Here is a 15,707-nt window from a genome sequence, read left to right on the forward strand (position 1 = left end):
AAAAAATGACAGTTTTTGAGAGAACTAAGCGTCCGATCTAAATGATTCAAAGAACTTTCTGCTTGTTTTAACAAAATAATTGATTTTGGATTTTTTTTTTTTTTTAGTTTTTTGTATATCGAAAATATTTCAGATTTTATTTGACTGACTATAGTTCTAATATACTTTACAAATAATTTCAACTCTGCAATTCAGTTTATATAATTCTTATAAATATTAGACAATGTTACAATATTTATAATAATTTGAAAATATTCAGTAATCCTCGAACATTTCGTTACGGTACGGGAAGTTCCAGCAATTTGCCTTAAGGCACGATGCCACCCACCCCACTAGTTTTTGGTAGAGATCGGCCAGGCTGTTTACTTGTAATAAAGTGTTCAAAAAAATCGTTGATTTTCATGATTTTTTTTCTGATGGTAGATACCATAGTCTTATCGATCATACTAAAATATTACGGCCCTGCGACAAGTCGTTTAATTTTAAGCATTCTTCAAAGTTAGGAAAAATTAGAATCTTTATTTTTGTGCATTTATCAAAATCAGACTTTTCATCGACGTTTTCTCAAAAACGCCTGAACTGATTTTAGAAATTTACAAGCCATTTGATGTATCTCAATGAGGACTATCATTTGTCAGTTTTGTGAGACGATCTGCCGAGCCATTTCTTTGTAATTCGAAAAAAAGTGTTAAATTTTTGTCCACATTTAAGCTCATACTACCCAGTCGATTTTAAAAAATCAAAAACTGTTCGAAAGATATCAGTTGGGAATGATACTGACTAGTTTTAGGCGAAAATCTACCGAGCCGTTTCCTTGTAATTAACTGTTGAAAAAAAATTCAGCCGATTTTTATGGAACTTTTTTTGGCGAAATATATCATGGTCTTATAGAACTTACTGAAATATTACGGTCTTATGACAAGTAGTTTAATTTTAAAAATTTATCAAAGTTTGAGAAAATGAGTAGTGTTTTTGACGTTTGTTAAAATTAAAACTGGACTATTTACTTGGTATAACGATAGAGTACTTGGTCTTAATGAACATACTAAACCATTAAAGTCCTACGGAAACTGGTTAAGTTATAAAAATTATTGATTTTTGAAATGTTGCTTTTAGAAAATACTCCAAATTAACGTGTTCGTTCGTTTTCAATTATGTGCAATAAATCCACTCGGAATACTTTTAATCACTCATAAATTATTTTATTTTTTATTGATAATGTCGATTCATTACACATATCGGGAAGTTCATGTAACTTGTCTTTAGGCAAAATACCAATACCAACTAGTTTCATTTATATTTATTTGCGTTCCGAATAATCCATGTGTGACCTCCATCCTCTGCCACCATAATCGCGTCAACTGAAACCAGAAACGTGATGAGAATATTTGCGAACAAACGATGAGTTGAATAAATTGTCACTGCGAAATGTAAAATTAGTACTCAGAAGAGTAATTTCATATGCAATGTGGTGCACGATTTAGTTATTGTTAATATTGTGCAATTCATGGGCTATTACAAAATGCATTGCATGTCTAATAAGTATTTAACGAGACCTACTAGGTGTAGAAATAATTCTAGGTAAAGGACTTACAAGTCAATTCATGGTTTTGAGGAGTATGAAGTTGCACATTCATATAAATTTATTTGTATCGAAAAGTAGAAGACTAGTCCTAACCACTGTAGATGTTGCTCCTGGTAATCTATTCATTTAGGTCTGATTTTTTGTATATATATATTGAAACTGGAATTAAATCATCATCATCATCAAGAATTAAATTACTGAGTATCAGTAATCTTATTGGGAAAAAATTTTATTTTATACATATTCAATTTTCACAACTTTTATGTTATAATTTGTCGAGCTATTTCATAGAGAAATTATTTTATATATTCGTCCACTGTTTCTCAGAAATCACTAATTTATGTGGAAAAATTAAAAGATTATTTTGGCCTCATGCTGATTAAATTCTATTAAAAATCAGCAAAAGTACTTCTTCGTAGTAGTAATTTTTAAGTCATTTATATAGAAAAATATTTAAAGAAATTGCAATTGTTGTAAACAGTACTTGGTCTCGGTTATTGCTAGATTTTAAGAATCACTTTAAAAAAAATACTACTTACATCTAACTTAATTTTTAATTTTACGTAAAAGTAAAGATGTCAAATCGGTAAAGATGTCAAATGCAATTATGTAGCAAAAGCTTTTTGTTAACAATTTGATTACATTATTACATATCCAAAAATTTCAAATGTGTCTACATCATTTTGTCAGCTTATATTCATATATTATTATGTACTTATATTAGGTTAAAATATTTATGGTAATAGCAAACCTTTCCACATAATCGTGAGAAGAATGCACGACATATTTCTTTGATAATAATGTTTATGAATAATTTTACAAAAATTTATATTCTAGAACAAACTTTCCATTTTAAGAGTGATTTTACAAATGGTCCTAAATATATGCAAATTTACTACACATTTTTATTAAAACACTTTAATCACATAACAGTTCCTGCTTTTTAGCAACAATTACTTTCACTAAGCTTTAAATAGATATATCAATTTACACAAAATTAATATAATATCATCATTGTCATTAATTTTAATTACATTTTTATAGATTTAAAGTCGCTTGAATTTCACAATAAAATATCATTTCATACTTCCATATATAAAATTAGTAACATTGAAAATTCGGTATTGGCTTAGTAAACTTGAGAAATTTGCGCCACATATCCTTTTCAAATAGTTTTTATCACTTTTTGCCAAATTTTTATTCAAATGAATTTGTGCAGAGAAAGTTTATGTCAAGTTTAATAAAGTCTAGATGCCATTTTAAGGCATATATTGGAATTGACAATCAATAAATTGTAAAGCATATAAAGTTATTGTGAAATTTGTTTACTTTGTACCATATTGTTCAAGTTTTATAATTTATGGTGCTGTTCTACAATCTTGAAAAATAATGTACACTAGTGGTGTATGACATTGTGCCTTGAGACAAATTGCTGGGACTTCCCGTACCTAATTAAAATTTTGAAAATTCGAATTATTTTCGATATGAAAAAGAAATTATTTGAAAATTAGAAAAAACATTATTGAATTTAGTTTAATCAACACAAGCAGAAAGTTTTTTGAATTATTCAAATCGGTTGCTTATTTCTGTCAAAAACTGCCATTTTTTGCACATTTAACTCCGTATATCCGAAACAGCTGGACCTGCCTTTGTCAAAAACTAATGATCACTTCTCCTCATCATAACGAATTCAATGTTTTCTGGATCATTCATATCGGATGCTGCATTCTCTCAAAAACACGAATTCTATTTTCTGCACAAATTTGCTTTGTAACTCCAAAACGGCCAGACCGACTTTTACCAAAAACTAACCAGCACATCTCTCTATCAATAGGAATCGAATGTTTTTTGAACCATTCAAATCGGTTGAACCGTGTGCCCGAAAACGAGGACGAATAATTGTATCCATACATAGACACACACATTCATTTTCCTAAAGTATGCCAAAATGTTCAGAAACCTTCAATACGTGAAGATATGCAAAAATTTTCATTTATGATTTTTGGACAATTACAATTACTTACCCGATGGGAAGTTAATATAATATTGGACAGATTGCGAGTCAAATTATTGAGAACACTGAATTATTAAAGCTTATTTCTAAATACATCCGTACTTTTTAAAAAGTTTGTGGCATGATATAATTTTATAGAACCAGACGTAATTACTATTTCGTAACAGAAAAAAAGAACAAAACCGCGTTTGATGCCAAATAATGACACTTTGTTCTACTTTAAATTACTTTCATTTGTAACTATTGCAAAGCATCATAACTATTACATCGCGATGTAATTAGTAATTTGCAGGAAATTTAGATCGGATATAAGAAATTTTTGTTCATTCCGCAATCGGTAATTACGGAGCGACATTATAAGGCGAAAGTAAACTTCATCTGGAAAAATATAGAAGGTAAAAGAAATAAATATTGGGAAATCCACAAAATAAAATAATTACTTAAAAGCCTTGAAATTTGGAAAATATTTCGTATAATTCAATCATATAAATCTTTATGGAAAATACTTTTTGATATTGGTAGGCTATAATATTTACTTAAATTTTTAATGGATTAGAAAGCGATTTTTGTAAAAAAATTTACGGTAGATACCATAGTCTTATAGATCATACTAAAATAGTACAGCCCTACGACAACTCGTTTAACTTTAAAAATTCGTCAAAGTTTGCAAAAATAAACTTTTTAATTTCCCGCAGGGTAAGTTATAGTAATGGGATGAAAATCGAACATGAAAATTTTTGCATATCTTCACGTTTTAGAGGTTTCTGAACATTTTGGCATACCTCAATATGAATGGTTTAAAAAACATTCGATTCCTATTGATAGGGAGATGTGCTGATTAGTTTTAGTTCATCCGTTACGGCTTTTGTCCTTGAGAAGGCAATTCAGTAGTTGTTTCTTTTAATTGTTATATATTTTAACATACTTAATTAGTATTTTAACCTTTTCCACTCGGATGCCGCCTCTCCGGCGACAAAATTCATATAAATCTCGGAATTCGCGATTGGAAATGGTGAAACTAACTATTTGCATTGCAATTTTCTCTAAAGCTAATTTTTACTAGACATCATATTTTTAGATTTATATTGTCGATTGAAGATTTGATATCACTACTGCTTGATATCATACAGATCTGATAAAATAAGATCAATAACAATAAATTCCATATTCTATCTTGTATGCTAATGTAATAAATAACCTATTGAGTGTTATTATTTTGATGATTACACTTTTATTCTAATATCAATTAATTTAAATCAATTATAATTTATAACTTTCGTTCGAGTATAATAAATCTATACAAATCTTTTAACATGTTTCAAAATCCGATTACGTTGATTTTAGCCTATTCATTAATATTTATAAAAGTTATGCATAATGTAATAAATACAAAGACCTTAACGATTATTTAAGTTGTATAATTTTGCAATCAATATGAAAGATAAGACGAATGTTATCTAATTATATATTTAATTTTATAGGTATTATATAAATTTTTATTTGGAATCTATAAGGTACAATCGATATTGATTCATCGTAAAAGTAGAAATTTGAGTTTCTTGTGATGATTTTTATTAACATAATTATTTTTCATGCAATTATTTGTAAAAACAATTCTCACATGATACATTTTTAGATCTAGTGAAAATGTGATATCACTACTGCTCGAATAAAATTATCTTAAAAAAAATTATGTATTCGACTTTAACTTGAACTTTTTCTCAAGTTGAATAATTTTGAATTAAGCAAATTGATATAAAAATTGCAACTTTTTGGTTTCAATAATTGAACTAATTTCTTTCTTAGTTCTCTTGAAATTTAAATTGAAATATATTTTTTAAAGAAAGAAACAAAATTATAATATTGATATATTTTATTTAAGACTTGTAGATCTTGTATTATCTTAAGGCTTGTATTTTATCCCTGAATTGGCTTAGCTATTTCATAACTGTTTCATAATTTCTTTTACTAATTTTTTTCAAGGCATCACCTTGAATAAATTCCGAAAAATAATTTATCTAATTTTTCATAGGATTCAATGTCAAGTCCAATTAAGTTACTTAATTTTATGCATCCATATGACATAATTTGTAAGCCTTGGACAAAAAATTAATAATGAAGTTGAATAAACTTAAGTAAGGAATTGTACTGCTGGTAAAACGGCAATAAAATTTTTATTTGGTTCCGTGTAAGTTGTCAATTATCACTAAGAATGCCGGTTGCTGATGTAATAATTTTGTCTAGATATGGAATTCAGAGAAATAAGTCGTTTTGTATATTTAAAATAGCTTGATTTGCTTATTTCTATTTTGGACTGAAATATGAAGTAGAAAAGCAATTATATGTTTGAAGAACACAAGTTACTATATTTTAAAACCAGAGTCAACTTTTTGAATATTGTTCGTGCGTTTTTATTAATACTATTAACAATTTAAATTTTATTAATCGCTCATTTGATAAATATTTGATATTATCTAAAGATATAAAATTCTGAATCATAAATATAACGACTAGTAATTTTAAACTAACATCGGGATACATATTTTGTTATCATTGTACCTATTTATATAGCATATATAATTTTTCTTAATTTCTGGATATAAGATAAGATATTATGTAAAATAAATTGAACTATATTTAAAAGCAAACAAATTCAATAACATTTAAACGATCTTCTTTTAAAATAATAGTGTTAATATTTGTGAACGTGAAGTTGTAATGAAAATATTTAAAGACGATTCATATGTAAATTTGCATACACAATTCTTAGACTCAAAGCATATTATTGAAATTGAAGTTTTTGAATAATTTATTTAAATTTACAAATGCTGAGTATGAACAAATATAAATACATTTATTGAATATATGCCTAATATTAATTGTTTGTAAACAAGAATAGTATTATTAAATATACAAAATATTACCTAGTTATGTAACAGAAAAATTGTCATGGTTAACATTTATGTAATCGATTTTGTAAAAAATAATTTAAGTAAGTCAAATGCTCGATACTCAATTGTTTAATAATTAAGAGGATAAAAAAACAAGAAATTTATCATTTACTCAAATTATGAACTTCCAAAAGGCATCAAACATAAGCTTGAATCACAGGAATTTTAGAATAAACTAGAAGGTATATAATTTGTATAATTGCAGAAATGTATAAAGCTGACAGATTTGAAAGATATGCATGAATATTAAGACAAATTTAACATACTTCACTATTATTGCATGAAAAAATTAGAATTGGCATTATATTAATATATAAGTTTGCAAGGTAAATGCAAATTGTTCAGAAATGTCTATAAATAATAGTTCAAAAGCAAGTTACATTATAGTAATGTTTTTGACCTAAAGTAATTTTTTAGTAAAAAATCTGAAATAAGCTTACAATAATGAACACAATTTGAAACCAATTTACAATCATGTAATATTGATGCTGCACTGCATAATGCATATAAAAGATGAATGCCGATGCATTTTTTCGATAAACTGATTACCTTGTGCTTCTTATGTGATGGGAATCAACAATATTAAATCTTAGTTGGGAATTGTACAGACACATTTTGCATAAACTATAAACTATATTCAATTATAACTATTTGAAGTTAATAATCTATTTTAAATATTTATGGAATATTTTTTATTTAATAACTTTTTTAAAAAGCAATTGCTTTTCGGATTTACTGAATCTTTTAAAAATAAAAAAATAGAACATAGACATAAATAGAACTCTATATGACTCCGTTAAAAATATGTAGTATCTGATGAAATGATGAAACTATTGAATAGAAAGCGGCATTAACATTTTATATTACTTACTGAGTTAATAAATTTAAACTTCATATGTCTTTAACTCACCTCAAGTTTTTTTTGTTCAACTGTTCTAAAGATGATATTAATAAAATACCCAAAAGTGAGAAAGAATTCAAATTCACATTTTTTATTTTACTATAGTGGCAAATCTTATTATTATAAATGATAATTATTCTGAGGACTAAATTAGCTATTAGATTACTGTTTTATCAGTCGCAGAAAAGACAGCATCAATAAAATAAAACAAATAAATAAATTAGCCAAGAATTTGTTTTTATTAACCTTTAGTCAACGAGTCATTTTAAGTTTAGCTAGAAGTGTTTTGGCATTTGTGTAGCTTCCTGTTTTATAAACAAATGTTAAATGAATAATATTGACACGCAGTTTAATTTTTAAATATAAATTGAAATTTGAGATCAATGGCATAATAGTATTTACAAACAAAATATTGCAATTTTATAAAATTTTAAGTTTAATTGAAAATAATGAAAAATTATAAATTTTTTAGGTTAAATTTGTTTAACCTAATTTATAATTTAGTGCATCATCAAAACTTCTAAGTTTTCAACTTGAATCTTATAAGCTTCGTGAGAATTCTCGTTTATTGGAAAATTATTTAAGTCTGAAATTCTTTCATAAATATAATAATTTGATATTTATTTGTCAAATACTAAATTTTGTCTCTGAAAATTTTTGTTTTTAGCACTTTTCCATGAATTTTTGCAGCAACTCCCGAATGTCTAAAATTCTTTCATAAAATATAATAATTTGATACTAATTTGTCAAATATTAAATTTTCTATCAAAATATTGTCGATTGCATAAAACTCCCAAATGGCTGACCTACTTTTATCTAAAATCAAAGATTTCTGAGAATTGCCAACATATATACATTTCTACAGACATATATCTCAATATCAAAATGATAATTTTATTCTAAAGGATGTCAAAATGATTAAAAGGTTTTGAATCGTGAATATCGAAAAAATGATAATTATTTGCAAAGTTAATATTTTAACAAGGCCTATATTTTATATTTTACATTTTTGGGATACAGATTAGACTCCATTTGTTGACTTGTAAAAGAGAGTTAGGTCTTACACTTCATATATCTAGGATACATATTAGACTAAGTTTACTTGACATATGGAAGAAAATAAGGTCTTATACTTATATAATCTCGCATTCAGATTAGACTCAATCTATTTAACTTTTGGAAAAATTAAGGCTCAATTTTTTTTGAGAACCTATTTTCTTATGTTCTCATATATATTTTGGATAAGTTTTTTATATATTTTCATAAGTATACTTTCTTTTCTAGGTATTGGTATCGATGACACTTTCGTGATGCTGGCAGCCTGGCGCCGGACATCACCACATCTGCCTGTTCCGGAACGAATGGCCAAAACCTTGTCCGACGCTGCCGTCTCCATCACCATCACCAGCTTGACAGACACCATTAGTTTCTGGATAGGTGTCATCAGTCCCTTCCCGTCTGTTAGGATATTCTGCGCTTATTCAGGTGAGACAATTTATCTATTTACTCATTTGCCCAACACCAATAGAGACCTATTTTAATTCGTATGGTAGACTTTAAATCATTGATCAAGACTGACCTATTTTTATGCTGATGACATAATCATTTTTCGAGTATCAGAAGAGTCCTGAATTGTGCAGTGTTGTTGGCTTCTTCAACTTTAAGTCAATTAAGTAGGAATCAATAAGCATTATTTGTCATAGCATATTTTTGTTAAATAGTAAGTACTAAAATGTACACATGGACCAAAAATCTCTCTGTCTTCTTATCTCATTTGTCCATTTTTGCATCACCAACCGCGGAAGCCAATCTTTGACAACAATATCACTAATATTCAATATCCGCTTTTTCGTGTAAGCTAAATATTTGTTGAATTTGTTTAAATTCTCATTCAAAGTTTTAATGGTTAATTCGAAATATGTAGATTTTTATTCATTATATGAACGGTTTTGGCATTCAAATCAGTTTTTTCTCACCCAATGACAAAAATTTTTGCATGTATTGGAATCTTAAGTTTGCTTTGCTAAAATGAGCTTTTGTAAATTCAAAATCAGTATATATGAAAATTAGATAATCCATTAACCAATCTTAGACTTCAACTCAAAATTGTGACTTCAAAAATTGTGGTAATTGAGGAGTTTAAATCTATGATACTGACTTTCATTTCAAGGAGTTTACATCTAGGATTGAATCTCATCTTTCATTTCCTCCTTGACAGTTGTTTAATTATTTTACTGACAATTGTTAGAATGTCTAAATTGAATAACTCTCAACTTGTCAGTCTCATAAACGAATCAATATCATTGTCAAGAACAATGCTCTATGTTACGGGTAAAGCTCTGGCTAATATTAAATGTGGGAGTAAGGCAAGTGTATATAATTTTTGCCAACAATGTCTAAGAATTAGTAGGAGAGCTGATATCATTAAAAATGTACCATCTAGATTTAATAATTCCTAATAATAATTGCTGAAGATTGGTATAATATTATTGGAGGTCACAGACTTTTCTGTTTTTTCTTGATATGCATCAACTTTGCTGATGATTTTATGTAGATCTTATGGGAAATCGTTACGAAAAAAATAAATATTGTAATATTACGGCTAGCCTATGGTTTTCATGCAAGAATACAAGTTTTTTACTCATCTCGGCTAACTTGAAATCAGGTAGGAGTGATATCACAAAATATTAGTTTCAATTAAATATTTTCAATTGAATAAATACACATAAAACGAACTTATTTTTTTAAGATGCAGATTTAAAAAAATCAAATTTCAGATTATCAACAAATTTCGATCTTTTACTATTTACCAAAAAATCTAGAATATCAAAAGAAGTTGTAATTTTTTTTAGACCAAATTTTTTTTTATGAAAAACAATTATTTTAACATGCCCGTAGTGCATACAATAAGGACATTATATTAGATTGGTAATATATACATACATTTTTCTTCAGATTATTTGGAGGGCTGAAATTATGGATATGGCTAGGTGCCAATTTTTTGAGTTCTTCCACTTTATCACATTTTCAATTTAAAACTTTACTACTTTTTATTTATTTTTTTAATTCTCAAAACATCAATCATGAAAATCATAGTAGGATCAGATATCTTTTATTTATTCTATCTAGTAAATTGCTTTGAGTTTAGTCATTTTGAAATTTAGATACATTACTTATTAGCAATATTTTACGAATAATAGAATAAGGACAATTAGAGTTATCCTAATTAGAATATGGATTGGCTTCTAATATGAAATTCTATTTGGCGTGATTTGTAATAGTAAATAACTTTAATAGTAAAAGTCCTGTACTAAAAATGCAAAGTGGTTATAGTGAAGTATCATTACAACAATTTGCTGTTCAAAAGCAGCCCAGAAAGTGAATTATCTTTGCACTATAGATTTAAATAAAATAACCATAAAAGTTGGCTGATCTCTAGAAAGACCAGCAAAAATTGTATTCAGAATTTCACAGATTTAATAAAATCTCAATCCGCTGGTGGTCTATTAATCTGTCGTTTATTAACGTCTTCTCTTGAACTTCTTAACTTATTCCATAATTATATTATCGCCTTCTGAGCGAAATTGCAGCAAATCCTCTTGTGTGGGTGCCTTGAAATCTTGCATCATCATCTAGTCCGGAAACGTCTTATCAATTCTTGTTGTTAAATTAATTACACGGATGCACTTTCCGCCTATTTAAGTGTCACTAATAAACGACTGTAAATGTGGTTAGTAATTTGTTTTAATTTTTGATATTATCAAGCGCTGGGAAAGTCACGTAGTAAAATATATCTTGAAACAAAACTTGGCGTTGAATTTAGTATTAAAAATCAAGAAGATGGTTTTGATTTTAATATATTTTTCCAGGTTTTGCTGTATGTTTCACCTTCCTCTGGCACCTGACATTCTTCGCCGGTTGCATGGCCATCTCAGGCCACTGTGAGAAGAAGAATCTGCACGCGATCATGTGCTTCAAAGTGGACACCGTCTCTCAGGCGATAGCAAGTGAGTCAATATTTACTTTTATAATTTTATGCCAATCGGAGACTTTGATTACTCAATGATTACGTAAAAATCCAGTTTGCAAGACTTCTGTCGATTACGTTGACGGGATGAATCAGGTTTTAATAGAGTTGATTTAATGATGCTAATATTTACCTATACACTTCTTTTCAAATCATGTATATGAGTGCAAAGGACACAGACAAAATTAGTTCTAGTAGTTTAACTCAGAAATATTCGGAAGAACTTTGATTTTTTCACAATTTCTCATGATGGACCAATTCATAGGTTTAAGAAGCTTTAAATTTTCTCAACTTAAAAATAAGTAGTTTTTGTGGAGCTTCAATTAATAGACGTTTTTTTTAAAAAAAAAATTATAAATTCTATAAATAAAGGTGTATTTAAGAGATCAATGTTTACTTAAATATTTTGAATTTTAGATACTTCTATCATGATTCCTAAATCTGTAAGCAAATTATAGTATATAGTGAAGTTTTTATAAACATAATATCGAGAATGACCAAGACTCATTTAATATTTCTATCGGCAGACAAAGATATCAAGAATTTTTTCTGAAGGATATTCATCAAAATTAGCATTATGAAAACTTTTTTTTTTGTATTCATATATTCATTCGAAGTGAAAATTCTCATAGGAAATGAAATTCCTCATCTCCTCCAAGTTTTACTGAAATTAATTGTAGACTCGTGATAATATATTATAATTGATTTTCTCACATAATTTTATTTGGTATCCAATACCAAAGTTCTAATATATAAATATTTATTAGCAATTAATTCAGCATTAGAATAAATATCAATCTAAAATGCTTCTGGTGTCTATGTCTAAAAAATGTTGGTCATCGTATGGAGGAAGGTCGACAAGTTCGAAAGGTCGATTGTCATAAATTTAGAGAAAACAAATAAAATAAATTATCAAAATTCAATAAATCACAGATGAAACTTTAGTAATAGTATTTTGGTTTAAAATTCGAATTTAACAAAAAAGATTTTACTTACTTGACTCATATATTTGTACTTATTCCTTCCTACCATCTTAGATGAATCTTTGACTATTTTATTTATTAACAAATATATAAAAGCATCATTTTAATAAGATATATATGATATATGTGCAGTTGATAAATGAGGAAATTAATATTTTTTTATACGCGGTAATTAATATATATTAAATTATAGATTTTTGTTGGAAGACTTCTGTATAATAACTGTAGCCAAATTACATTCAAAATGTTCATTTTCACATGAGATGTAAAAATAATAAATTTTCATATTATTCTTGTTATCATTTTCAGAATCTCAGAAATCTATAACCATATTCGATTGTTTTGACCCTATTTTATTTTTGAAAAATTAGTTACTTACCTAAATATTAAAATGTAAAAATCACCAAAACTTAAAACAAGTACGAAAAAAATACGACACGAGAAAATAGTTTGATATCTCGTAAACTATGATAAAAGCATCGTGAATGAAGCAATCTAGGATGAAGTAAGTTTGCAATAACCACAAAAATTACTAATTAATTAAATTTAGATCTAATTTTAAAAATTGTAAAATTAAATTAAATCTAATTTTATTAAAAAATAATTATACTTACTCGAGCATTTACAATAAAATTAATGCCATTATATCACACTTACAATTTGCTGTCGCTTTTACAGCTGCAATATATTATATAATTCTTTTGCACTAATTCATAATAAAGTTGTTAAATTTCATTTTACCTAATAATAATTGCATTTACATATGTAACGTATGTATTACACCTAATGTGTCAAGATTGGCGCAATTACATTTTACATACTTGAACTTTGAAGAAAAACTATGTTTCATGTAACTTCAACGATTCAAAGAAATTGAGAGTTTAACGGTATTGCCACAAAATCCCTGACACATATAATATATAATATATAAATATGTATATATATATATATATAAATTTACACATATATATATATATGTATATATATATATATATATTTATATGTATAATTATATCTTGATGTTACGTGATAAAATTGCACTTACTCATTAGAATAACTCAACAAAGTTCCACAATATCATGTTTTGCGTTTACGACTAATCAAACAAAATTTATTACTTGTACTATATTGATAATATTATATATATATATATATATATATATATGTATATATGTACGTATATATACAGGGTGTCCCAGAACTTAACGTCACGCCGAAACAGCAATAAGTGTCCTAAAAAAAATATCTCACGTTGTTTGGAAACTATGAGCTTTTAAGTGCAACCTTGAGCTTTGGTGAAATTAAGACTATTTTTCGGTTATTCCGGTTAATTTTCACTAATTTTGTTTATTTAAACTGTGACTATGGATAACATTTCTAGGACCACAGTAAAAAACAATAATGCAATTGAACCAAGTTTTCAAGAATCAACCTTTTTGTTGATCTATGAGTATAAAGTTTTTATATCGTCCACTTTAAGAGACCATCATTTAAAAAAAAAATGTACTAAAGTGTGTTGGCCAGTATCAACAAAAGTTAGCATATTTAATTAGGATAGTAAAATAGTAAAATACTTGATAATTTTATTATTGAAAAATTTTGAGTTAAAAATTTAAAACCGATAATGACATGATTTTTGCTAGTGCGTTTTACTCACAATGAGTTCAAATGTTTGTTTGTCTCAGCTTTATTTCAAATATTATATATATACATTTATTTTAAAAACATATATATCAAAACAAATTATAATGAGTGAATTAAAAAAATTGAATATGTTTGCAAATTTAGTTTTTAAGATTAAACAAAATCAATTTACTTAAAATATTAAAACATTGGGATTCAGAATTTCTTTGGCTACATAGTAATTTTGGCTCATCAAATTATATTTGATGATATCAAGTTTAATTTTCTAGTTTTTTTAGTACTTGACCAGGAGGCAGAATTACTACAATAATTATACGACTTACTATTCTAGCACAATAATATGTTATTGTCTTTTCATATACGGAAATGGAAGAAAATTCTTTGTAACAACTGGCACGAGTGCATTGAATGGATGCATATTAATATATAATATGTGCATGCTATTTCTTCAGTTTTCTAGAAAACTAATTGAAACTTACATTAATTCACGCACTCGATATAATAAAACGCATAAAAATAATTAGAAAGACTCACTTATTGCTTGAAATTGAAATAAATACATAGTTGTACATCGCTCTAATTATTAAACATTGCTAATTGTAACATATATGATAAATAGATATATGATTATAGACCTAATATTTATTACTATTGCGCAGAGTATATTCTTGCAATAATTTTCTATGAAGCCGAGCCTTCCTTTGCGTAAAACTAATCATTACAAATTGAATTCTTCTTTTTTTTTAATTTGATTTTTTATTTAAATTTTGAATATTTTTTGAAGGTTCTAAATTTTTTAGAATTTTTGTAAGAAATCGATCAAATTTTTAAATTATTTGAGAATTTGAAAATTTTTGAAAATATTCTATTCTTTGAAAAAACTGCATAACCATTTTTACACCCTTTGCGCTCCATTCCTCCTTGCCATAACAACGCTATGTTACGGTCTATTTTACCGGAGAATTGGTCTCATAGAATAAAATATTTTAACAAGTGAAAATAGTGAAAATTATGCGTTAAAGATATATCATAATTAAAAAAATATATAATAAAGCAATATCACACATGGATAGGATAGAAATATTGTATTGCCATCTAAAAGAAAACCATGTAGTTAGGAAGTACCACCACAATAGCTCATACAACTCTTAAGATTTGACTAAATATTTGGAATCTTTTAACTTTCAACTTTCTTTTTAGTCCAGTCATTTAAGCTTAAATTAGGTAAAAATCTTGGAATTCGAGATAACCAGCTGTAGGTCTGTAAATGACATGTAAAAGTTGTCTCAAAACCTACATATGGTAGAGTGTACGTACCACATGTAGGTTTTGAGACAACTTTTAAATGTCAATATACCAGTATTTACACACTTAAAGCTGGGCATCTCGAATTCCGACGTGAACTTACTATAATGACTGGACTATTATCCAAGTTCGTCCCTGTATTGCAATAGTTGCTGCATTACTTACATTACTAGAATGACATAACGATTCATTTTAGCACATTGACACTTTTAGCAGTACTAACAATCGTAATCATCGCGCCTGCACTTTCTCCCAGTAGTATTGTATGTGCATTGATATCCAAACATTGGAACACTC

General features: G+C 27.1%; 1 protein-coding gene across 1 annotated transcript in view; it reads left to right on the forward strand.

Annotated features, from left to right (window-relative positions):
- Positions 1-15,707, forward strand: part of LOC113384420 (patched domain-containing protein 3) — a 112,156-nt gene that overhangs the window by 82,560 nt on the left and 13,889 nt on the right. Inside the window, exons 7-8 of the mRNA XM_026622133.1 lie at positions 8,736-8,936; positions 11,321-11,458. Coding sequence (XP_026477918.1) covers positions 8,736-8,936; positions 11,321-11,458 — 339 coding nt within the window. The remainder of the gene's footprint in view (positions 1-8,735; positions 8,937-11,320; positions 11,459-15,707) is intronic.

Source organism: Ctenocephalides felis, unplaced genomic scaffold (genome assembly GCF_003426905.1).
Source record: "Ctenocephalides felis isolate EL2017-DRISC unplaced genomic scaffold, ASM342690v1 CF-g0.4_SCAFFOLD_03571, whole genome shotgun sequence".
Classification (NCBI taxonomy): Eukaryota; Metazoa; Arthropoda; class Insecta; order Siphonaptera; family Pulicidae; genus Ctenocephalides; species Ctenocephalides felis.